This window comes from Perognathus longimembris, chromosome 1, assembly GCF_023159225.1.
Source record: "Perognathus longimembris pacificus isolate PPM17 chromosome 1, ASM2315922v1, whole genome shotgun sequence".
NCBI lineage: Eukaryota > Metazoa > Chordata > Mammalia > Rodentia > Heteromyidae > Perognathus > Perognathus longimembris.
In genome coordinates, this window is record NC_063161.1 from 96,744,852 (window position 1) to 96,769,131 (window position 24,280).

General features: G+C 41.7%; 1 protein-coding gene across 21 annotated transcripts in view; it reads left to right on the forward strand.

Annotated features, from left to right (window-relative positions):
* Trpm3 (transient receptor potential cation channel subfamily M member 3) overlaps positions 1 to 24,280 on the forward strand; it is a 298,633-nt gene that overhangs the window by 265,556 nt on the left and 8,797 nt on the right. For all 21 annotated transcript variants that reach the window (XM_048332551.1, XM_048332600.1, XM_048332675.1 and 18 more), the window contains 2 exons: positions 19,932 to 20,082; positions 20,195 to 20,394. In XM_048332551.1, coding sequence (XP_048188508.1) covers positions 19,932 to 20,082; positions 20,195 to 20,394 — 351 coding nt within the window. The remainder of the gene's footprint in view (positions 1 to 19,931; positions 20,083 to 20,194; positions 20,395 to 24,280) is intronic.

Below are 24,280 nucleotides of genomic sequence, written 5' to 3' on the forward strand. Positions count from 1 at the left end.
CATATATTGAATAAACTCAATAAACAATAAGAAATGATATAATAGGCAAACACTATAAGGATTTTATAACTTAGAAAGGGTAAATTCTTATTCATTAAGAAGAAAATACTGGCCCGGTGCCGATGGCTCATTCCTGTATTCCTAGCTACCCAGGAGGCTGAGATCTGAGATCTGAGGATTGTAGTTGGATGCCAGCCCAGGCAGGAAAGCCTGTGAGACTCTTATCTCTAGCCACTAGAAAAATAGAAGTGTTGCTGTGGCTCAAAGTGGTAGAGCACTAGCCTTGAGCAAAAAAAGCCAAGGCCCTGAGTTCAAGCCCCATGAATGACCAAAAAAAAAAAGAAAAGAATACTGTTAATGTCCAAAATATAGAGTTCAACAAAGCTTAGTAAAGTAAGGCATAATGTTTAGTAAGGCAAATTCACATAGTATATTAGGTAATATGAGATTACCAGGTTTTGATGTCCTAGATGGGGTAGGGACAAATCAAGGTAGTTTAAATATTTTTTTAGAGAATTTATCATTATAAGGTGTTGGGTCTGCTTTCTCTGCTCCGGCTCAAATGCTTATTCCTTTCTCTCTTATTACCCTCGTATCGTCCTCTCCCCTAACCCTCGGCCTGCAGGTCTGTCAGGGTGAGACGTAGGGGCGGCTCCGGTCTGGCGTGCGCGCGACCCGCGTGGCAATGTGACCGCTATCCTACCCTGGGAGCTAACGTACATAGACCACGGAGTAAGCTTCTGAGAGCGAACTAACTTTATTGAGAGAGGGACAAGGGGAGATGATCCGGGGGAAGGGGGTTGGCCAGGATTCCCATAGGCCATGAGCTGTCAGGTGACCTCCAAGGGGCTGGTCACTTGACCTCCAAGGGGCTACGTCACTCTGAGCGCGCCAAACCAGGGCGGGGCTGGTAGGCGCCAGGCTGGCTGCCAGCTAAGTTGGGGGTCTATTTGCCCAACCGGTTTCTCCGGATTCCAATGTAGAGAGGATGGAAGGGCCGCATTCCCCAGCTGGGGGAGGTGCATCAGGCCCCTTCCATCTAGGGGGGAAGATGGACCCCAACAATAAGGTAATATTTAAATTTGATACAATACACTCTGTGTTTTCCAGAATATTGTAGAATTTTTATCTTAGGAATTTGTGAGGTGTTTTTGCTTGCCCTTCTTTATTGAGGGATACCACTTTTCTGTGTCCATATCTTCCCAATATCCCAGCAGATCTACTCTCAAAAGGTTCCTGTGGTTAACATCTACCTGATCAATAACTTGCCTAAGGTGCACAGCTATTTCAGTGACAGAGTTGGACTTCACATCTTGGCAGCTGACTCAAAGGGCTTGGGCCATGAGCCTCCAAGCTCACAATTATGGTCTCTCACACACATGACCATCATTTATTAATTGCTTGCCAAGTAGCAAACATTGTATATATCACTAACAATTCCTCCATCTTCACAACAGCACTCGAGGTAGCACTGATTATGGCCCATTTGATAGTTGAAAAAACAGCCTCTGCGAACTTGAATTCCTTGTCATAGGTTACAGGTAACAAATGATAAACCTCTGATTTGAGCATGTATCAGCTCACCGCAGAGCCTGAGTCTTGTGTTTTCTGTCTCATCTGTGTTTGTGGGTTGGCCTTGGGATTGAGACCAGCCTTCACTTGTGAATAGAGTCAGGAGAGGATAGGCTTTTCCTGTCACACTTCCAGGCAGTTGCTAAGTATCTCCCATTTTTGGTGGGACTCACAGCAGGGAGGCATATTTTCTAGCTAGCTAGCTCTCTCTCTCTCTCTCTCTCTCTCTCTCTCTCACACACACACACACACACACACACACACACACACACCTGATATTGTTATTCTAGTAGAATAGAAAATTTAGCTTATAAACTCTGCAAATATAAGGAAATAAATGCAAGAGAGAATGAAAAAAAGAAACGAACCAGACTGTGAATAAATTGGAAAATAAACTATAAAAGGTACTTCAAGGTTTATATCTTTAAGATATTTGGAATTGATTAGCTTTTCCCTGTCTCAAATGATTTGCTCATCAGTTAGTGGACATCGGTGCTTGAATTTGCTTTCCTTAATAGTCAAGGGATCATGTCATACTGACCTACTATTCAATCAGCTTAATTAACACTCACATTTCTCTCAGAGGTGAAAAAAAACAGTTGAACATTTCTCTCTAGTAAATTTATTCTTTAAAAAACATTGAGGCCAGGCACCAATGGCTCATGCCTATAATCCTAGCTACTCACAATGCTGAGATCTGAGAATTGCAGTTTGAAGCCAGGCCAAGCAAGAATGTCCATGAGACTCTTACCTCCAATTAACCACCAAAAAAAAAAAAAAAAAAAAAAAAGATGGAAATGGAGCTGTAGATCAAGTGATAGAGCACTACTCTTCACCCAAAAGCTCAGGTCCTGAGTTCAAGGCCCATAACTGGTACCAAGAAAAAAAAAGCCAAGCAAAGCCCTGAATTTAAGTCCCAGTATGAATGAGTCAGAAATTCTAAAGTGTTTTCCTTGCTGAATTTTGTCATATTACCCTAATAGTCATCCTCTTAACCTCAATGGCTTTGGGAAAATGCTTGGTTATTTGTGCCAGTCTAATGAGATAATATATGGGTGATTTAAGCACTGACCTGGAACTTTGTGTGGTATCTTCTAGGCTGATATAACCAGAATTGCTTGCTGGCTAAATATAAATATTGGCTGCACTGAGTTTGGAGTTTATTTTGTCTAACTTATCCACCCCTGAAACAATTGTAGAGGAGAGCTGAGCCATTTGCTTTGTATGTGTACAAATTACATCCAATTGTAGCCCTTATTGGAGCACAGAATTATCAATTCATTCCACTGGAATGTTTTAGTGTCACCCTAAGTACAACTGCATCATACATGGGAATCTGATGGTATGCATGAAACTCTTCCTCTATATCCTGTTAGCTACTTGAGCAGTCAAACTGAAGTTGATCTCTTAACTTCCCTTTCACTCTTTACCCCTCTTTCTTTTTGCTTTCACTGCCTCTACTCTCTCCTATGTGTGTATGTATGTATACGTGTATGTATGTGTGTGTTATATTTTACTGAGGATGCACTACAGAGCCTGAATATTCACAATCTTCCTCTTACTAAACAGCTGCACAAGATTTTAGAAGAAGAAAAGACAGAAGATTCTGTTATAAACTCCCCATGTTCACGCTTCATGAGCACTGGAGTAACAGAGCCTAGTGAACAACTTTTGTTTTACAATTAGGCAAGGGATATAAGTAGAAAAAGACCAGCTTGTTTCCTTTCTATGTAAGACCTAGAAACAAGCCAATTTTTATGCTGCTGTGGTTTGGTTTTAGGATTTTTTCCCCCCACAGGTCTATTCAGACCAATTGGGCCAAAGGAAATGCTGTTCACACACCATTGTTCAGAGTGAAGCTGTGTGAAACGTTAGCTTATTAAAAATGTGACAGCCATGTTTTTAAAGAACAAATGTAGGTCACCTTTCACTTGTCACCAGTTCATACTCTAGAGTGTTGCACAGTGGTGAAATGAAGCTGTTGTATTTTCAAATCGTCTGCATGAACATCAGGTGTGTTGCTGAGAGGATAACTGAGCTTAAGAGAAAATTACATTCCTGCAAACCATCTCTTTCACTTGATTATTCTAATTAAAACCTTCCCATTAGGATCCAGTGGCCCACACTTGTAATTCTAGATACTCAGCAGGCTGAGCTCTGAGGATTACAGTTTGAAAGTAACCCAGTGAAGGAGAGCCCATAAAACTCTTATCTCTTCAAAAAGATGAAATGAAGCTATGGCTCCAGTGGTAGAGCACCAGCCTTGAGTGAAAAAGCTAAGGGACAGTTCCTAGGTCCTGAGTTCAAGCCCCACTATTGGCCCAAGAAATAAAAATGATAAGATAATAAAATAAAACTTCCCTGTTTTTTATGAAGAAGGGAAATGGCCATTTAAATTTAGATGGTCTCCTATGTTTTATAATGGATATGCTCACTGTTGAGAAAATGGCCTGGAAATTTTTCTCAGATTGCCTGCTGGCTAGAGCTTCAGGTTGGGAGGCATGGAGGGTTCTGCCTGTCCTCTGGTTTATCGTTCTCCATCACAGCAGGTGCATGATTGAATAGCATGTGCTGAACCATAGCCACCAGAATTTAGCTGCAGTGACAATAGCTGTGCTGGTGCCCTGGTGCCATCAACAAAAACCTTGTTCCTTGTTCGTTCTCCGAAGACTCATGCTGGGAAGTTTTGGTCTATCTATAAAAGTTACTTTTGCTCAAATCAGATTAGAAATCAGCTTTCTCTCTGTGGACTTCCACATAGCCAATAAAGGCACAATAACTGGGGTAACAGGGTGAAAGACACAGACATGTGAGCACCCTATCTCTTGTTTGTTTGAGTTTGGGTGTTTTTTTTAATTCTCTTCTTCTATTTGAGTCAAGATTTTGCTATGCAGGCCTATGGTCTGAAACTTACATCCTTCTTCCTCAGCCACCCGGGTATCCAGATTACCACACTCAGCTACCACCTCTCTTTCACTCTCTTCCTATAAGTAGGTATGTAAAGGTATCTCACAGTCACTGTTGCAGGCTGTAGGGAACCAAACACAGATGCCTCCAGTGCTCCCCCTAGGTTCAAGGGTGATCAATATTTCTTTTAAAGACACTGTAAATGACTGAGAAAATAAAAGCAAGGGAGAGAAGGCTCATGTATCAAGGAGTCATTAGGCAGAAGTTGGAATGGATGAATGTGAATTGCCTTCTATAGTAAACCCAACAAAGACCCTACTACATAATGTGTTTACCTAATCAGAACCTACCTGGATCCTCAGAGTCCTTCCAAAGAGCCCACCTGGTGCTCTCTTCCCCATCCTTTAGCTCTTCCCTCTCCTGCAGGTTGGCTTCAGACACATAGGACCAAGCTTCCACCTGTGGACCTTTGCCTCCCAGCTGGGCTGCTTGAAGCTTAGGCCAACTTTGTCCCACTTGACCAACTCTCTCCTTTAAAATGGCAAGTCTGCTCTCATCCTCCTTCTCAATGCAGCCTCTCACCTCCTGCACCCACTCCTGAGTCTTCCCCGCTTCTAACTTATGTCCTGCCACAGCCCTTTTGAATGGGCGTTGGCCCATCATGGCATTCAGTTTGCTCATTTATTAAATGACTGCTTCTCTCCCATCCACTTTCTGTCATCACTGCCCCTCACCACCACCTTAGCTTCCTCTGTGCATATTATAGCAGGACTAAGGTCTTGGATGTTTTGTTCACTGGTAGTAGGAGTTCCATAAATACTTGTTGCACAAACAAGTGAAGTTGGGTATATCACCATCACTAACAGCATTACTTCCATTATCGTTATCTGGGGATGTGTGCTGGTATTAGGGCTTCAACTCAGGGTTTTAAGCTTTTTCTTAGCTTTCTTCTCTTCATTCAAGGCAAGTGTTCAACTACTTGAGCCACAGTTTCACTTTTGGTTTTTTACTTTTTCTGGCTTTTAGTTGGAGATAACAATTTCACAGACCTTCTTGCCTGAGCTAGCTTCAAACTGAACTCCTCAGATCTCAGCCTCCTCATATCTAGACTTACAGGCTTGAGCCACCAGCACCTAGCCTATTACTACTATTATATCAGCTCAAACCCGTAGAAAGTTATCCAAAGGTACACTGAACACAAAATGTCACATCTAATGCTCAAACAGAACCTCTTGAAGACAGTGTCTGTGTCTAGGGACTTCAAGGAATTATTTAGTAAGGTGGATCAGATGAGAATAACAACCAAATCAGGGAATATGTGATATGATTGTTTCAAATAACCAAACTGGGATAAACAGTAGAAGGCCTTCCCCATCCTTCCCCTCTCTTTCTTCACTTCTATCTACTTGATAGGCATTTGTTTATCATCATCATCATCATCATCATCATCATCATCATCATCATCATCATCGTCATTATCATTATGTGGCAGTTGTGAGGCTTGAACTCAGGGCCTGGGAACTATCTCTTTTGCTCAAGGCTAGTGATCTATCACTTTGAATCACAGCACCACTTCTGGTTTTCTGGTGGTTAATTGGAGATAACAATCTCCAGGACATTCCTGCCTGGGCTGGCTTTGAACTGTGCTCCTCAAATCTTAGCCTCCTTAGTAGCTAGGGTTATGAGCCACCAATACCTGGCTCAAGTTTATTATTTTTAATGTATATATCTATCAGCATAAAAATTGCTTCTTTTCTTCAAAGTGACATGAATCGATATCTTTTAGGGTGCCTTTTGCCTTCAACTGTTGCATTATGACAGTCGTGGTGTTTTATTCCACATGCTGTTGGACTTATATGCACAACACAGTGATGCTGGACACCAGCATCTAAGCCCATTTAGGTTCTGAGCAGAACGTGGACGGCATGCCATCTGGATTCTTTGCTGTTAGAGGATCATCAATTGGAGGGTAAAAAGCTCAAATTTTAAGGTAAACAGAGGAAGGCAGAGAGAACAGAGCTTGGGATGTGGAAGGCAAGAAAGGATTGAAAGGCACTGAAAGGGAATCACATCAGCAGATCAGAGCTCAGAGTGTGGGCTGGGAGTACAGACAGATTTCTTGCATTGTCACTTGCCAGGGAATCTGTAAATAATGTCAGCAGGAAGTTGTGTTTGCTTACAGACACATACCTGAATGTAAGGAGCTCTACTGATTGTGCTTCTGTGAATGTCGTATCACCCCTTGGGCACAATCCAGGGAAAGTCAATGGGAGCCACAGATCATTTCTGTAGAGTTGGTACAGCCTGTGTCCCCCACAGTGCACCTAGGCAGAGATGTGCAATCTGGCTCGCTGTACAGATCCCTCCAGGCGCAGGAAGCCCTGACAATACTGCTTTCTTCATTATGAAAGAGTTTTTCTCTTTACTAGGACTTGACACAAGGCCTTGTACCTACTAGGCATACCGTCTGCCCCATGAGCCACAACCCCAGTCTCTCGGCTTTTAGTTTGTTTTTCAGGTAGCATCTCATACTTTTGCCCTCACCAGCCTCAGACTGCATTGCTATCTCTAACTGCCACATAGCTGAAATTACTGGTGTATTGCCACCCTGCAGACTTGTGGGTTTTTTTTGGGGGGGTGTTCTTTTTTTAAAATAATTACTTATTTATTGTCAAAGTGATGTACAGAGAGGTTACAGTTTCATACATAAGGCAGTGGGTACATTTCTTGTATAATTTGTTACCTCCTCCCTCATTTCCCCCCTCCCCTCCCTCTTTCCCTTTCCCCCCATGAGTTGTTCAGTTGGTTTACACCAAATGGTTTTGTAAGTATTGCTTTTGGAGTCATTTGTCTTTTTATCCTTTTTCTCTCGATTTTGATATTCTCTTTCCCTTCCCTAGTTCTAATACCAGTATATACAGTATCCATGGTACTCAGATGAGATACAGTGATAGAGTGGAGGCAACCATAGGAAGGGTATACAAGAGGATCATCAATAATAGAAGCTATGGTTTCACATCGCATGTTGAAAGTAATTACAACAGTGATATAACAGTCGTTTCCATAACATGGAGTTCATTTCACTTAGTATCATCTTATGTGTTCATAAGTGTATAGCTATTGGGCTCTTGTGATCCTCTGCTGTGACTAGCCTAAACCAGTGCTAATTATTCCCTATGAGGGAGACCATAGAGTCCATGTTTCTTTGGGTATGGCTTACTTCACTTAGTATAATTTTTTCCAAGTCCTTCCATTTCCTTATGAATGGGGCAACGTCGTTCTTTCTGATAGAGGCATAAAATTCCATTGTGTATATGTACCACATTTTCCTGATCCATTCGTCTACTGAGGGGCATCTGGGTTAATTCCATTCAGCATCCTCCAACAGACTTGTGTTTTTTAAGGGTCTCATTTTCCAAGCTGCCATCAAAACACAATCCTCATGTCTCTGCCTCCTGAAGGAAATACTGTTTTGATGCAATAACCTCTTCAAATATCCTAAAGAACACAGATATGCTAAAGATCTATAGGTTAAAACATGCAACCCCATTCAAGAAAACAATAAACATGTTCCTCTCTGAGCTTCATGGGAGCTGAAGTGGTGGGGCCCTTCAGGAGAAGCCCTCTACAGTCATGGGACTGGAATGCCTATCTCCTGTGACTGTGATGGAGGGGTGCCTCTTCCTGCCCCCAACAGCTCTGCATGGAATCATTGCAACTTGATGGTTCTCATGAGCACACCACTGTCAAGAATGATTATGGAGGTAGCAGCTGCACAAAAATCTACATGAATGGATCATTTACTTCACTTGTTCTCTGAAATTTGTAGTTGTTTTAGTTTAAAGGAGACAGAAGCTTATCTAATTCTATTTTGCCTAGACAAATATCAGAAGCAATGAGTAATGATACTTACTGATGAGGTGTAGTCAAATTGAGCGTTGAATACTGTGTGTGAATGTGTGTGTGTGTGTGTGTGTGTGTGTGTGTGTGTGTGTGTATACTGGGGCTTGAACTCAGGGCCTGGGTGCTATCCCTCAGCCTTTTTGCTGAGTGTGTGTGTGTGTGTGTGTGTGTGTGTGTGTGTGTGTGTGTGTGTGTGTATGTACTGAGGCTTGAACTCAGGTCCTGGGTGCTATCCCTCAGCCTTTTTGCTCAAGGCTGGTTCTGTAACACTGGTGCCATACCTCTACTTCTGGTATTTTGCTAGTTAATTGGCGATAAGAATGCCGTGGACATTTCTGCCAGGGGTCCCTTTTGAATGGAGATCTTCAGATCTCAGCCTCCTGAGTAGCTAGGATTACAGGGGTGAGCCTTTTATTACTCCCCAACCCATCTAGGAGTCCCTTTCCCATCACAGTGGCCCTGTCCCAATTCTAGAGTACCAGCAAGCTGGATTTCTACCTTTGGCTAACCAGAAGTAAAATGGCTAATAGATAGATTTTTAAAATGTACTTATTGGGGCTGAGAATATGGCCTAGTGGCAAGAGTGCTTGCCTCATATACATGAAGCCCTGGGTTCAATTCCCCAGCACCACATATATAGGAAATGGCCAGAAGTGGCGCTGTGGCTCAAGTGGTAGAGTGCTAGCCTTGAGCAAAAAGAAGCCAAGGACAGTGCTTGGGCCCTAAGTCCAAGGCCCAAGACTGGCAAAAACAAAACAAAACAAAACAAAAAAATTTTAAATTTATTTATTGTCAAAGTAATGTACAAAGAGAGGGGTTACATTTTCATATGTAAGGCAGTGAGTAATTTTCATATGTAAGGCAGTGAGTACATTTCTAATCAAAGTTGTTACCTTCTCCTTTTTCTCCCAACTTCCCCACTCCCCAGTTCCCACCCCTGTCCCATGAGTTGTACAGTTGGTGTGCAGCATATTGTCTTGTAAGTATTGTAATTATTGTAAGCATTGGCTTGTAAGCATTGGTTTGCCTTTTATCCTTTGTCTCTCCATTTTGTTGTTCCCCTTCCCTAGACATTTTTTTTTATGTGAACAACATGGTCTGTTTCTATATAACCTTCACTTAACTGAAGTCTTTATACTTCAAATTAATTTCTAAAGACAAACACTACTAGCCTTCCTTTGTCTAATTCTTCCTTTTTATATAATGATGGAATCTACTCCAATCATCTGACCAGAATTGGTAGTGGGAAGGTGATGAAATTAGGAAAAGGCTTTCTCATTCTAAAGGACATGGCTGCTGCTTCCAGCTGAGGGCAAGTCAGGGAAGTTGGCTATATCTACTAACATGATAATGCTGTAAGGCAAAGCAACACAAACTCTGTGGCTTATAGCCAAAAGCATTTATTGAGCTCACACAACTGGAGTTTGGTTAGATATTCTTCTGATCATTGTTAAGTTTGTCACATGCTAGCAAGACAACTGCTGTGAGCTAACCCAGAGCAGCTGCTACTCCACTCAGACAACAGATCATCTGAGAGAAGATGCTCCAGCTGACTACTACAGGGTCTTCTTGTCAGAATGATGGTCAAAGTTGAAGAGTGGAAATAGAGACATTCAGGGATTTTCTTCAGGTTCTAATATCTCATTGATCAATATAACTAACATGGCCAAACTCAGAGTCCAGGAGCAAGAAAGTAGATTATACCTGACCAGTCAGAGAAGTTCTAAAATCACACAGCAAAGAAGCTTGGATACCCAGACAGGAGAGTAACTGTAGTTGTTAATTCAATTAATTTGCTTTATAATGGTTGTAAACTCATTAACATGTACATCACACACACACACACACACACACACACACACACACATTTGTCTCCAGCAAAATTTGTACAAAATCTTGCTGATATGAATTCCTGAAACAAAACAATGAACTACCACAGTTGGAGTTTTAAAATTCTCTCTAAAAAAAGCCTAGCGAATAATAATATCTCTAGGGAAATCTAGATATATATAACAGGAAGATGCCTCTCAATGGACAAATGAATAAGAAAATGTGGTGTATATATAATGTGATACATATATAATAAATTCTACTCTTACATCAAAAAATGACATTGTAATATTTGTAGGAAATGGAAAGACTTGGAAAAAAATTATAATAAGCAAAGTAAGCCAGACCCAAAGAAACATAGGGTACATGATTTCCTTCATTTGTGGTAACCAAAAAGTGCCTATAGGGCTGGGGATATGGCCTAGTGGCAAGAGTGCCTGCCTCATATACATGAGGCCCTGGGTTCGATTCCCCAGCACCACATATACAGAAAATGGCCAGAAGTGGCGCTGTGGCTCAAGTGGCAGAGTTCTGGCCTTGAGCAAAAAGAAGCCAGGGACAGTGCTCAGGCCCAGAGTCCAAGCCCCAGGACTGGCCAAAAAAAAAAAAAAAAAAAAAGTGCCTATAAATACACTGGATACTAAAAGACAAAAACCAAAAATACACTAGAACATTATAAATTATATGAGTCTCTAGACATTCACATAAGTGAGACCAAAGGAGGATATTCTTAGGAGAACATCAAAAAGGCTCTATAGTTATGTGCCTATGATCACATAAAATAATCTTTTTCTAAAAGAACTCCAAGAAATAGAAATACAAGAGTGTTTTTATTTTTTTTCTTTGTTGCTGTTTTTGTTTTCTTTATCATTTGTCTGTTTTCAGAAGGTAAGTGGGGGGGCACAGAAATGGTGAGACAAGGGTGAATAAATGCAGCACTAGTACTCATAGACAGTATGCTGAAAATACAACTTGTGGGTGGGATGAGAGGGGAAAACAGGGAGTGAGCAAGGGAAGGCTTGACATTGTTCAAAAAGAAATATACTCATTACTTGATTATGTAACTACAACCCCCTGCACATCACCTTTACAATAACTATAGGAATTGAATTATCTCCCCTCTTCTCCCAGAACATCCTCTAAGATGCACATAACAGGCATAGGCTTGTGACAATCTTACCTCTTATTTAGAAGCAGAAATTTATTCAGCTAGCCAGGCACTGGTCTCTCATGCCAATACTCCTAGCTACTTAGGAAGTTGAGATCTAAAAGACCTAAGTTTGAAGCCAGACTGGGAAGAAAAATCCATGAGACTCTGATTCCAAAATAACCAGAAAAGGCAAGACTAAAGCACAGTTCAAATGGGAGAATACCAGCCAAACAAACAAGTAAGCCAAGTCAGAGCCCAAGGCACTGAGTTCAAACCCCAGTATATTTTTTTAAAGTTATTCAAAAAAATAATGATTTATAAATATCTGAAAACTAAAGCTAAGCAAATAGCAAGTAACTAAGTAGCTAAGATGTTTCTGAAGACTGTGTCACTTGATCCCAAATTGGGAATCATTTAAGACTTGTGTTCTGCATCTTAGAATCAAGGAGTAATAGAATCCTTAGATGAAGTTTGAAGATTATCAGATTTAGTATTTCTCAATATCTAGTCCATCTCATATCCTATTCACTATTTTGTAACTCTGTTCTACTCTTTAAAGTTTTTAAATTGATTCAGTTTTCAAAGCTCAGTTTATTTTAAAATATACATCATGGCCATACGTTAAAAATCGGTATGATTTGACAAAAAGAGACAATAACCAAACTAAACAGACTGAAAACAGTACATTGTTAAGAAATTCTTGCCAAATTCTTGAGCCTTCAGTCTGCTCAGGCTTCACTAAAAAGGGGGGTTCGGAACTGTGAGGAAGTGTCAAGGAAACATTATCCTCAAATGACAGTCTTCAGAGGAAGTCAGGAAGATGAGATGAGAAGAGTTGTTACTTTCTCACTTGCTATTTCATCTTGGCTAAAATTGTTTTGGACTTCCTGAGCAACGGGCATAGCACCCTGGGAGGAAAATCCATACTCCAACTACCTTCACTCACTATAGAGGAACCAAAGCCTCCTGATCTTTTCCAGTTGCTGTTTTTGTGCATGTCACTCTCAGCTAGCATAAGGGGAGTAAGTCATGCAGTAAACAGCAAAATCTGACCAGGCATTGGTGGTGACTTATGCCTATAATCCTTGCTACTCAGAAGATTAAGATCTGAGGATCAAAGTTTGAACCCAGCTCTTACAGAAAAGTTCATGAGATTCTTATCTCCAGTTAACCAAAGCTGGAAGTAGAGCTCAAGTGATAGAGCACCAAATTTGTGCAAAAATGTCTAAGGGACAGTGCCCAGGCCCTGACTTCAACCCCCAGGACTGGTACATATACTAAAAAAGAATAATAAAAGAAAAAAGTGTCTTGGGGGGGCAGGTGTGATGGATTGCTTTTGACTAAGAATTCAGCCTTAACTGGTTTTCAGTTACTGTTGATCTTTCTGACCTCCCTTATGAGCAGACACTGACAGCCACATATTGACCCATAAATAAGGAAACTTCTAGATATATGTAACCATACAAAAGAAGACATCTCCTAGTATCTCACCAAGGAGATTGTTGTGTCAGGAGAAGGCCAAAGAGCAGAATTATCTAAATTGAATTCACCTTGAGTGTAAGCCACCAGGGCTGTGCTAATCCCACCCTAAATCCTCCATGGAAAACCATATGGATTTTGGAAAAATGGAGAAATCTTCTTTGCCTTCTTATCTTTCCAAGATGGATTTTTTTTCAGTTGAAAATCCTTTCTTTAAAAAAGTAAAGTAGGATAAATGTAGCCAAATACTTAACTAAGCTCTTTATCCCATTGTCATTGGTTCACAATAAGCTTTAGGGATATTGCTTCAAACAGGACAGGAAGAGTCAGTCTTCTAGAAATATTCTTAATTTTTCTTTTAAGAATATCACTAACTGAATCAACATTGCCCTCAGTGCTAATTTCACTTCTTTTGGGGAAGCAAGAGGATGTGCACATTAAGTAAATATTTAATATTTACTTCTTTGAATATGATAAGATGAAATAAAAAGCACCAGGTATTTTAGTTGGGGAGACATTGGTACTTAATACCTGTTATGCAAACCTAATTTTCCTCACACACTGTTAATTTTACAGTATTCCATACACCCGTTACTTCATCTGAACAGTTCAGGCCCCATTATTTGTGTCAGTGGAATGATACAAAATCAAGTGTCTACTGAACTTTGTCTACATGTATCCATAAATGAGAGGTTCCTTGGAACCCTGGGTGGGGTGTTTTCTTTAGGAAAAGAGGTTTTTGTAGTCTTTCAGGCTTGAGTGGACACCCAAGCTCTTTTCTTCCTATTATTCTCTGAGATACTGGAAAAATCAAAACTAAGCATCAGGTCTTCCTCTGGAAAATGAGGACAATTATATCTATCATGTCAAATATTGCAAAGGTTATATGTAGTTTGGATGGCCTTGCATTTAAGCATGCAAGAGGCAGTCACTAATATTATAATCAGGTAGAGTGGAGTTCATACATGTTTCAGGAGCAGAGAGAAATCAACCCCCATTTTTATGTCATTTCAATGGCTTCTCTAGTGCCAAGTTCAATTGACACTAAGCAGGAGCATTTTGGCACTGGGGTATATTTTGCACTGTCTCTTGTAGGCCATGTGATTTGGGTAAGGCGTTGCACACCTGAACATGTGTTTCCTCTGTTGTAAAACAAAGACAATACATTTCTCGCTGGCCAATGGAAATTAGCTCAGTTTAATGGAAATGTAAAGAGCCCAGCACAGAGTCTGGCATACACTACAGTTCCCACTGATGTCTGTTCCCAAACCTCCATCGTCTTTCACTTTTGAAGGTATTAGATACAACAAGAAGTAGGATTCACACTTTCTGGGGATGCACCCACTTTTAAAACTCCCTTTCTAAATAGGCAGTGAGGGCTGGGAATATGGCCTAGTCACAAGAGTGCTTGACTCATATATATGAAGCCCTGGATTCAATTCCCCAGCACCACATATACAGAGAATGGCCAGAATTGGTGCTGTGGCTCAAGTGGCAGGGTGCTAGCCTTGAGCAAGAAGAAGCCAGGGACAGTGCTCAGACCCTGAGTCCAAGGCCCAGGACTGGCAAATTAAAAAAAAAAAAGACTAAATAGGCAGTGAGCTTGGCCCAAGATGTGTGGGGGAAAAGCCCATGCCACTCCCTTATCAGAAATATGAGCATTTAGGAGCCTATTTATTTTCTGATCAACTATGAGATGATACCAGTCAGGCATCAATCAAACCTTTTAGACTTGAGAGGGAGCCTAAAGAGGGATCTTACACACACACACACACACACACACACACACACACACACACACACACACTTCACATTCCTCTTTTAAAGAAGTTGAGAACAGTCCCTTCTCTTGGACCAATTGTGGTTGCTTGGTTGGTTTGTACTTTCAAAAAGTTTTGTTGTTTGTTTATTTGTAGGGAAGGATTCCAAGGTTATATCTTGCTTCAAAGGGAAACAAATAATTAATTGGCCTTATCTTCCATAGATACAGGATGGGGTGTTGCAACTCATTTGTTGTAGAGGTTTTGTACAACCACATTCTGAGGAAGATTTTCTATGGACTTAAAAAAGCATGTTGCTTTCACTTTGGCAATGATTAAAAAAATAACTATATTTCCTTCTATCCTTTTTGCTGTCACAAGAGCCATCCCATACTGGTAGGTTGCAGTGGTACTTGATAAGATCTTCGAAGAAATAGGAAAGCAGACACTGGCCTAAACAAGTGCAGCAGGTACAACTTACAGAACTGTCTGGCACTGCAGGCTAGGCATGCAGTGTGTGATATTCTGCCTGTGACCATTTAGCAGGTACTTTTTAATTTCCTATGCAACACACAGTGTCACAGTATTCTAGAGTATTCTAGTGTTTGTGAGCAACAGAGACAAAATCTTGCCCTGGGGAGTTCGTGGACTAGTGGGGATGCTGTTGACCCTTGCTTTATGTTTGGGTATTGGGGGCAGGGGTTGTTTTGCTTTAATTTTTATGTTTTATTTTGTTTGCAGAGCTGGAATTGAACCCAGGATCTTGTGCTGCTAAGAAAGCCCTAGCACTGAGATAACACACATGTATACACACACACACACACACACACACACACACACACATACACAGCCTCTTTAGTCACAATAATTTCTAAAGAAAATTCCAACCACTAGAAGGCTATGTTCCAAGCCTTCCACAATGTGCACAGTAAAGAGGGGGCTTTGTTCCACCATCCACATACTCTTGGCCAGATTGTGATTGTATAGCCTGTCCCTGTGCTCCAGAGCCCAATTGTCCATTTCTACCTATGAATGCATAATCAGCAGAGATGACACTTCCAGCTTCCTCCCTATGATGTGTCAGAGTGACCCACATAAATACATCACAGGGAATTTGAGTCTCCAAATGCTGGGTCATCAGATCTGGCTACAACTACATAGAGATCTCCTTCCCCCTTGTGCCTTTACCCTACCCTAAGGATCCTTGACTTAATTAGTGTATGTTCTCCTTCTGAAGCAAACTGTCTTCACTTTAGACAAAGCTGGCTGGATATAGGTATTTGTCCAGAGTTAAGGAACTCTCAATTCTTGTATTTACACTCTGAATTTGTAATAAATCTAGTCTATGTTGTGAGTTTCTGAGTCCAAGATCCCAGAACTGATAGATACCAGCCAAGAAGGAAATGACACCATGTTACTGGTTATAAAGTTAGTGGTGACTATGCACTGACTTGTGCAGGAAGACTAAGAGAAAAATCACTCAAGTGCCAAATCCTAAAAGTAGGAAAGGACTCTGCTATCTCAGATTCATGTGTTTGGGCAGTCTTGGGAACTAGTTGGTACCATATGACTATCAATCCAGATAATTTACCCTTCACCCTGAAATCTGCTGTGCATTGGGGCTGGGAGGAATCCAGTTCATCTTTATCAGTGGTAGTCATCTGTGAGTTTGAATCATAGCACTTCTGAATGCAGACAAATGTCCATAACTAGGACATTAGAAGCCATTGTAGAGCACTGCTCAACAATTTAACTGCTGCATATGATATCCATGGTTTCTTTGCTGACATTATCATATGAGAACTATCTCTTAATGATTCATTATTGTTAGCATTATCACTGTTACAAGGATCATCTAATTCACTTAGGCTGCAATTCTTGCTACAGAATCTAGATAATGTTTTTCAGGCTGTCTCTACTACCAGACTGTTATGTGGTAGTCACCCACCAAAACTCATACCTTAATATAGTAATGCAACATTTAGTTCCTTCTCTGTGTCCTCTACAAAATTGTGAACTCCTTAACAGGAATTGCCTCCTCAATTCTCTATGTGCCTGGTGCCTATTATATGATGCCCAATAAATGTTTGTAGAATAAGTGTTAGGGTTGGTGATCACAAAACAAAGGGAAGTAGAACATAGTCCCTCAACCTGAAAAGACTGAACTCCCTTAGTTACAAAATAAGTGTACTGATAATGATATAAGCTCATGCTGATTGTTCTGGCTATATAGGGAGCCTTGGGCTTTACATGTTTTATGCCTTGTATTCATCTAGACATTCCCCACCCCCTAAAGGAAGTGCCATTACTGCCCTTACTTCATAGATGAGGAAGATGAGGTAAGCTAACGTCAAGTCATGTGAGAATGATAGGCTTAGAGTTTTACCCAGGTTGTAGACACTAAATGAGTGCTACTTACTTAAAGGTAAAATGGAAACTGGAATAACAATTAACAGGACATCCCCCAGGCCCACTCACACTGACATCAAATCAAATGTTATGTAAAAACCCTAGGCAAGCCTAAGTTTTAACGAGCCAAGAAATCCATAGAGGAGCATAAGAAAAATAGATGTGTCTACAACATTGTGGAAAACCTACCTACTTTTCTCCCTGAGTCTACTTTCCATTGGGAAGTAGAAAGGTTTTCTTTATAGATTTTATGAAACACAGGGTCAGAAAGAATAAGATAGGTGAGTTCTGCCTCCCTGAAGTTTGTTTCACATTCTCTCATGATGGATTCAAGAAGTGGAGCCCAGGAATGCATTTGTTAGTGCTGTATGAGCCTTGAGAAGGATCCCAGATAGCTGCTGTTTCAGCTACTCTTCTTCACTTCCCCACAAAGATCTGACCAGGAGCCAGAGGAAAAGGCAGAACAGAGTACCAAACATCTCATCAGATAAGAGAGAAAAGGGGTACATTAGGTACTTACTGAACACAGTCTTCTAAGGCTATGGGCAAGTGGACAACAGAGATCCTCAAATCTGGTCAAGCATGACAAGCCTGCTTGCTAAGCCAAGGATAGGGTTTCTGTGAAGACCTAAGGAAAGATTCAACAGTCTCCCAGAACATAGCGAAGCATATCAATGGACCTGTGGAGTGTGAGAAATATTGGTTACTGCTCAACAACCAAATATTGAATAGGTTCTTTTATTCTTTCATTTATCATGTATGGGTGTGTATGGATATCCTCTGTGTGTGCCCTGAGCCAGAAGATGGGAAAGCCTAGGAGAAATTCCCTCTGGGAATCTCTTTCACAAGAGAGATTCATAGATTGCCAATGACAGTGCAGTGTGAGCAGAAGTGCGGGGTCATGAGGAAATGACCTGCTCTTCCTTAGCTGGAAGAGGTAGGAAGTGAGCAAAGGTAGGCTTCAGAAACAAATTGGGCACTAAGAAATGAATGGGAATTACGCAGATGAAGCACAGGGGTAGGACCAACATGTCCAGAGGCCTTTAGGAAGGGGAAGCCACAGAACCACTTGGCTCACAATCAGTTATTAAGAGGGAATGTGATATTTCTGAGAACTGCAAGAAACTTGGTCCAAGCTACACCCAGAAGGAGAGAGATGAGAAATGGCGAGAGAATGGCCATAGGCCAGCCACCTTCAGAATATGGACTTTGTCCTAGCCAGTGCAGCCACTCACTAGATTTTCCTTCCAAGGGAATAAATGACAAGAACCTCTTACAGAGCCTTCTTGAGTAACCAGTACCCCAATTGCCAATAACAAAAGACCCCAGCTCCTTGTAAACACTTCATCCCAACATCTGATCTTCTTGCATGTAGAACCAAAGGAATCACTTTGGCCATTTTGTGCTGGCCAGCAAAACAAGGTCTTGTTGCCTTGATGTGATTAAAACCCTCATAGACTGAGAAGCTGTATTGGGATCTTCAGAAGATGTCCAAAATTGTTTAACTTTTCCTGCTCAGTGGGCTCAACTTGGGAATTAGCTGAGAAGGTTTTAAAAAAAAAAAAAAAAAGACCACCAATGCCTGCGGCCTCTCAGGGAGTCTGCTTCAAATGCAAAGGAAGAGCTGTTCAGGCTTTTTTAAGCTTCTAAGGAACCACTGGACAGTGAAGATGGAGGGTCTCTGCAGAGGGAACAGCCCAGCAACCAGAACACTATAAAATGGAGTAGATCTATTTTGCCAGGATTCTGAGCCCTGCAGCGGGAACAGCCTAGCAACTGGAACGCTATAGAATGGAGTAGATTTATTTTGCCAGGATTCTGAATCCCTCTGCAAACCCAGCATCCTGTGGCTACTATAAAGTCCTCTCCGTGCTCCTGTCACTGCCCTTCAGCCTAAGTCTTTTTCACAGGTAGATACTAAGTGGCTCTAATCTAAGGCCAACTTATAAGATAGCTGGAGATCAAGGGTCATCAAAACCTACTCCAGCACCTGAGGGCACCATCCCACTCATGAACCAAACTGTGCAGTAGTAGACAGCTTTATCGAGGTCCCCTCTCCCCCTCCCAGAGGACGTGGTCACGCATTTATCTGGAAACTCCATGCAGGCCTCATTAGAACATTACTCACACTGACCCAGTCCCACACATCACCTTCCTCCTCACCACCACACCCCCACCTCTCTCCCCACCCCCAATTTAGCCATTTAGTCACTTCCTTTAGATTTTGTTCCCTGTGCCCTGAAAAAGCACATTTTTGTGATTGAAAATGGTGCTGGAAACAAAGCAGGTAGCTATGAATTGTGTGGTTCCTGGACCCATCACTCATCCCTCATCTTCCTTCCTGATGAAGTCTAGTCCATCAGGAGCAAGAGTACTGAGTGACAAGCACTCTGCTTCCCAAGGCACTGCCCTGCCTGTTCCTCCTCTAGTCAGACAGCAAATCATTAGCTCCAAACCCTTCAGTTGCTTCTTGCAGCAATTAGCATGTGCCCTGGTGTTAATTCCTGATCAATAGCCTGCCATGACTGTGCTGCTGTGAGCTGTCATAGCACATTTTGAAAGTAACCCGCTGCATTAGGGAGCCCAAGACAGCTCTCACCAGGTGTGCTAGGGACACCAAATGCCCCTGGCCATTTTTAAGGAGGCAAAGCAGGTAGCTGCAGCTACCACTTCCAGCTGGATGACAGGTTGGGGACACAGGTCAAACTGCCTCCCCTCTGGAGTAGGGGCTCTTTGTATTATTCACCAAGCTCTCATTTGTTACTTTGGCATTTTGGAACTTGCTTTTTTTTTTTTTTTTAATTGGAGATGGCTGCATTTTTCTTCCATCTCAACCCTTCATACAAACCAGTCTTTTTATTGTGCTGTTGCTTGTCAGGTAGCCACGGTTTCTCACTCCTTGCCTGTACTGCTTTCTCCAGCTCCCTGTGGACAGAATGAGACCCGAGAAGATGGGAAGATCATCCAGCTGCCGCCCTGCAAGACAGGAGCATGGATTGTGCCAGCTATCATGGCCTGCTACCTCTTAGTGGCTAACATCCTACTGGTCAACCTTCTCATCGCTGTCTTTAAGTGAGCCTACCCTTCTTCCAGGAATGTGAATGGTCGGGGGAGCCAGGTGGAGAGAGCCCATGCCTCAGACAGTACTGAATTTACTTACTTAACTCTCTCTGGTTTATTCCAGCAATACATTTTTTGAGGTGAAGTCGATATCCAACCAAGTGTGGAAGTTTCAGCGGTATCAGCTCATCATGACATTTCACGAGAGGCCAGTTCTGCCCCCACCTCTGATCATCTTCAGTCACATGACCATGATATTCCAGCACCTGTGCTGTCGGTGGAGGAAACAGGAGAGTGACCCAGATGAAAGGGACTATGGCCTGAGTAAGCTTCAAGTGACAGCCACCCCCCTCCCCATCCTTGGCAGTCTTGTGGAATCACGGGTCCCCCTCTACCTTCCTGCTCCTGCAGATTTCACACAGCTCTGAAAACCTAGTAGGACATGGGGCATGGAAGAGGGGCTGGAAAAAAGACAATAGAAGCTGAAACTTGAGCATTCTTAGCCTCACATCCTTCCTAATGACATAAAGAGTAGTCACCAACTAAGCAACAGTGCCTCATGCCTGTAATCCTAGATAATCAGGAGACAGATCTGAGAATCCAGGTTCAAAGCTAGCCCAAGTAGGAAAATACATGAGACTCTTAACTCAAATTAATCACCAAAAAAAAAAAAAAGAAAAAAAAAAAGGGGAAGTGGAGATAGGGCTCATTTAGTAGAGTACTAGTGTTGTGCCAGGTCACGAAACCACCACCAAGAAGACCACTGAGACTCAGACATTCCGAAATGCAATAGCAAGGCAAGACTTTATTCAAGTGGGGCCGCAGCCCGGGCCTTGTCCTACCCATCGGACACAGTGGAGGTTAGGAGGCAGCCCCAAGCTGTGATTACACAGGGCTTATAAAGACAAAAAACAAAGTTACGACAATCAGGTGTTCAAGCAAGCAAGATTAGGACACAGGTACAAATCTGATTGGCTCAGGGTTCGAGGCATTCTAGGGGTGGTCAGAGTTAAGCATTCCCAGCGGTTAGAGTTCTAGACCGACTAGGCCCTAATGGGCTTGTCCTGGGTCTGCTCACAGGGCCTGCTTATCTCAGGTTCATGTGGTAAAGTGAGGTTCACGTGGTAAAGTGGGGTTCACGTGGTAAAGTGGGACCTGACTTCAAAGTCTGGCACTTCACTAGCATGGAGCACAAAAGCTGAAGAACAGTGTCCAAGCTTTGAGTTCAAGCCCTAGTTCCAGTACAAAATCAAAAATTTTTTTAAATCACAAGAAGGGTTGTTTTACACTTTTCTGTGTCCTAATCTTCTTATCTTTCAGGGATTGCATCACAAAAATCCATCAACCATGTTGACACAGCCCACCACATGCCATCTTTAGGCACTGTGGCATGAGTCACATTTTAGTGATTGTCTGATTTTCCATGACCATTGTGATCAGTTCTTTCAAGTCTTAAAACATTTTCCTAAACCTCAGGGGTTGTGCCTTTATGTGCTCATAAAGAAACCAGTCTTGCTTTACTATTATTCAAAGGAGAAAACTGAAGACTTTCTCCCCACTCACCTTCTAGTTCAATATTTCTAAGAGGAAATTTCATAGCCATTGGGGTGAAACAATTCACTCACTGTGCAAGACTCTGCCACACATGGCAGGAGGTTTGCCACATCCACCTCCACACACTAAGTACCAGTTGCTCCTGCAGATTCCTAAACACCCCTCGGGCACCAACACTCATTAAGAGCCACTGGGGATCCAGCCCCATACCGACAAGCTACTGTGGTTATCCAAATGTGTCGAGTTGCCTCCTACATTAAGTCTATGAACAAGAGCCTGGATTTGTAGCCCAGGAGTCTGCTTCCCCATGTGGGATGCCAGTACAGTATATCTAAGGTTTAAAACCAAAGCTCCTTAATCAACTGCTTCTCTAAGCCTGAAGAATCCCAATGATCTCCCTGAATGGCAGTGCCCAATTTCTCTCTAAATATTAACATCAAAGAGTTGGAAAGCACTAGAAATTCCAAATTTTCAGATGATAATCTGAAATACAAAATTTGATAAATGAAAGCTGGAGAACTGGAAGGGTGGGAAGGGGTGGGGGTGAGATGTTCCTATGGTCTATGAGTTAAGCCCTAAGCCATGAGTTATCTGCCAGCATAGGAAGAACCTGGGCTGTCCAACAGGAGCAGAAAGAGAATGCTATAATGAGTGACACCATGTTGAATGTTAACTCAGGTGGCCACAATCATTTACAATGCAGCCTGAGTCATTTGTGGTAGGAGAAGCTTAATTATCTACACAGCTTAGTTGGGAAGAAGGGAAGTTCAGAGACTTGGTTTCATTTCAGGGCCCACTTCACAGGCTGGGACATAGTTTGCTTACATAGTTTACTTCTTATTATTACCCACAATAGCATTAAAAGTATTTCCAGGTCTCTGGACACGTGGAGAGGAGTGGCCAAGTGTCAGATTTCTCAAGCGAAAAATAAAAAGATTTTTCAGAGCTGTGACTGGGTGGGAACTGGTAAAGCACAGAGAGGAGGGCCTTTAATTGTTATTTATAAATCAAAGAAAAGGGAGCTTGTCACCATCTGTGACTTGTGCATGAAGGAGTATTTCAGGGAAAAGGACGATCGGTTCAACTTGTCCTACTAATTAAAAGATCCCAGGACACTGCCAAGTTCTGGCAGAGCCTTGGTAAACAAGTACTCTGTAGTCTAAGATTAAAATTACATTGTAAAATTTGACACATTGATGAATCTTTTAAAATAATACCTATTTTTTAATGTCAGTACTTGAACTCACTGTCTGCTCATGCTTTACTACTTGAACTGCAGCTCTACTTCCAGCTTTTTGGTGATGAATTCAAGATAAGAGTCTCATGAACTTTTCTACCCCAGGCTAGCTTCAAACCACCACATTCAGATTTTAGCCTCCTCTAAATAGCTAAGATTATAGGTATGTGCTGTTAGTTAGCATCTGCTAAAATGTTTTTTTTTTAAATAACATTACATATAACCAAAGAAATAAAATGGAGCATTTGCTTAAGGTGTCATCAGAGCAAGGCTTCAGTATACTCTTTGGGGTCTCAACTAGATCAAGGGCAGAAAGGAGTCTGCTCTCTTTGGTCTTTGGGGGGGATGTCTCTGTACATTCTCTTTCTTCTCTCTTCTTCTCTCCCTTCTCTCTCCTCTCTCCTCTGTCTTCTATCTCTTCTTCTCCTCTCTCCTCTCCCTCGCCCCTCTCCTCTCTTGTTTCTTTCTCTTTCCCCTTCCTCTCACTCTCTCTCCTTTCATTCCTCTCCCTGAAGCCAAAGGCTTTATGTAATTTCCTGACTCAGTCTCAGGCATGATTTTCTGATAAGGACTGTCCTCACTTCAAGAGCTTGCCATATTTGAAAAGACTGGTTTGACATCTGGCAACTTCTGGCATTTTCTTTACTCTCATCTGCTTTCATAGTCATATCTGTACCATGCTCCCAGCAAGTTAAAATACTAATATCATAAAACTAGCAAGAGCAACTACAGAAAACAAAAGAGCTACCAAGGGGCTAAAATTCAGAGCTCCAGACATTAGAGACAATCCCAACACCATCTCAGAGGCACAGGAAAGAACTTACTCATTCGTGGTTTTTCCAAAGCAACTGTACTAACTTAATCCCAATTTATAAACCATTTTAAAGGCTCACATTTCCACTGGGATCTTTGTACCACTATATCCACCATGAATAAACTTACTTTCTATTAACCAAAAACCAGAATAACAATAGCAAAGAAATAAGGCTTCCTTTTCCTTACATAACAAAAAATGAGGAGATAATAAATAGGCCAGAACAAGAATTCAACAATAGGCTGTTGAAGTCAAAGATCCAGAGTTCTAATTTTAGATTCAGCTATTCTTATTGTGCTGGCTTTTATGGTCACAAAATAATCATTACACTTCCAGTCATCACCCTTATGTTCAAGATAAGAAAAAGATCTGACTTACAGAATTGCAACTTCTTTGTATATCTATTTAATAATAATTTTTTAAAAGATAGGAAATAGGAGGGAAGATGAACTGGACATGGTGGCCCATGCCTGTAATTCCAGCACTTGGGAGGCTGAGGAAGGAAGACTGAGCGGATCAAAGGCCAGCATGGACTAAGAGGGCAAAAGAAAAGGTTTTTTTTTTAAAAAAAAAATAGAGAACCTAGAGATGTACTAATTATTCCC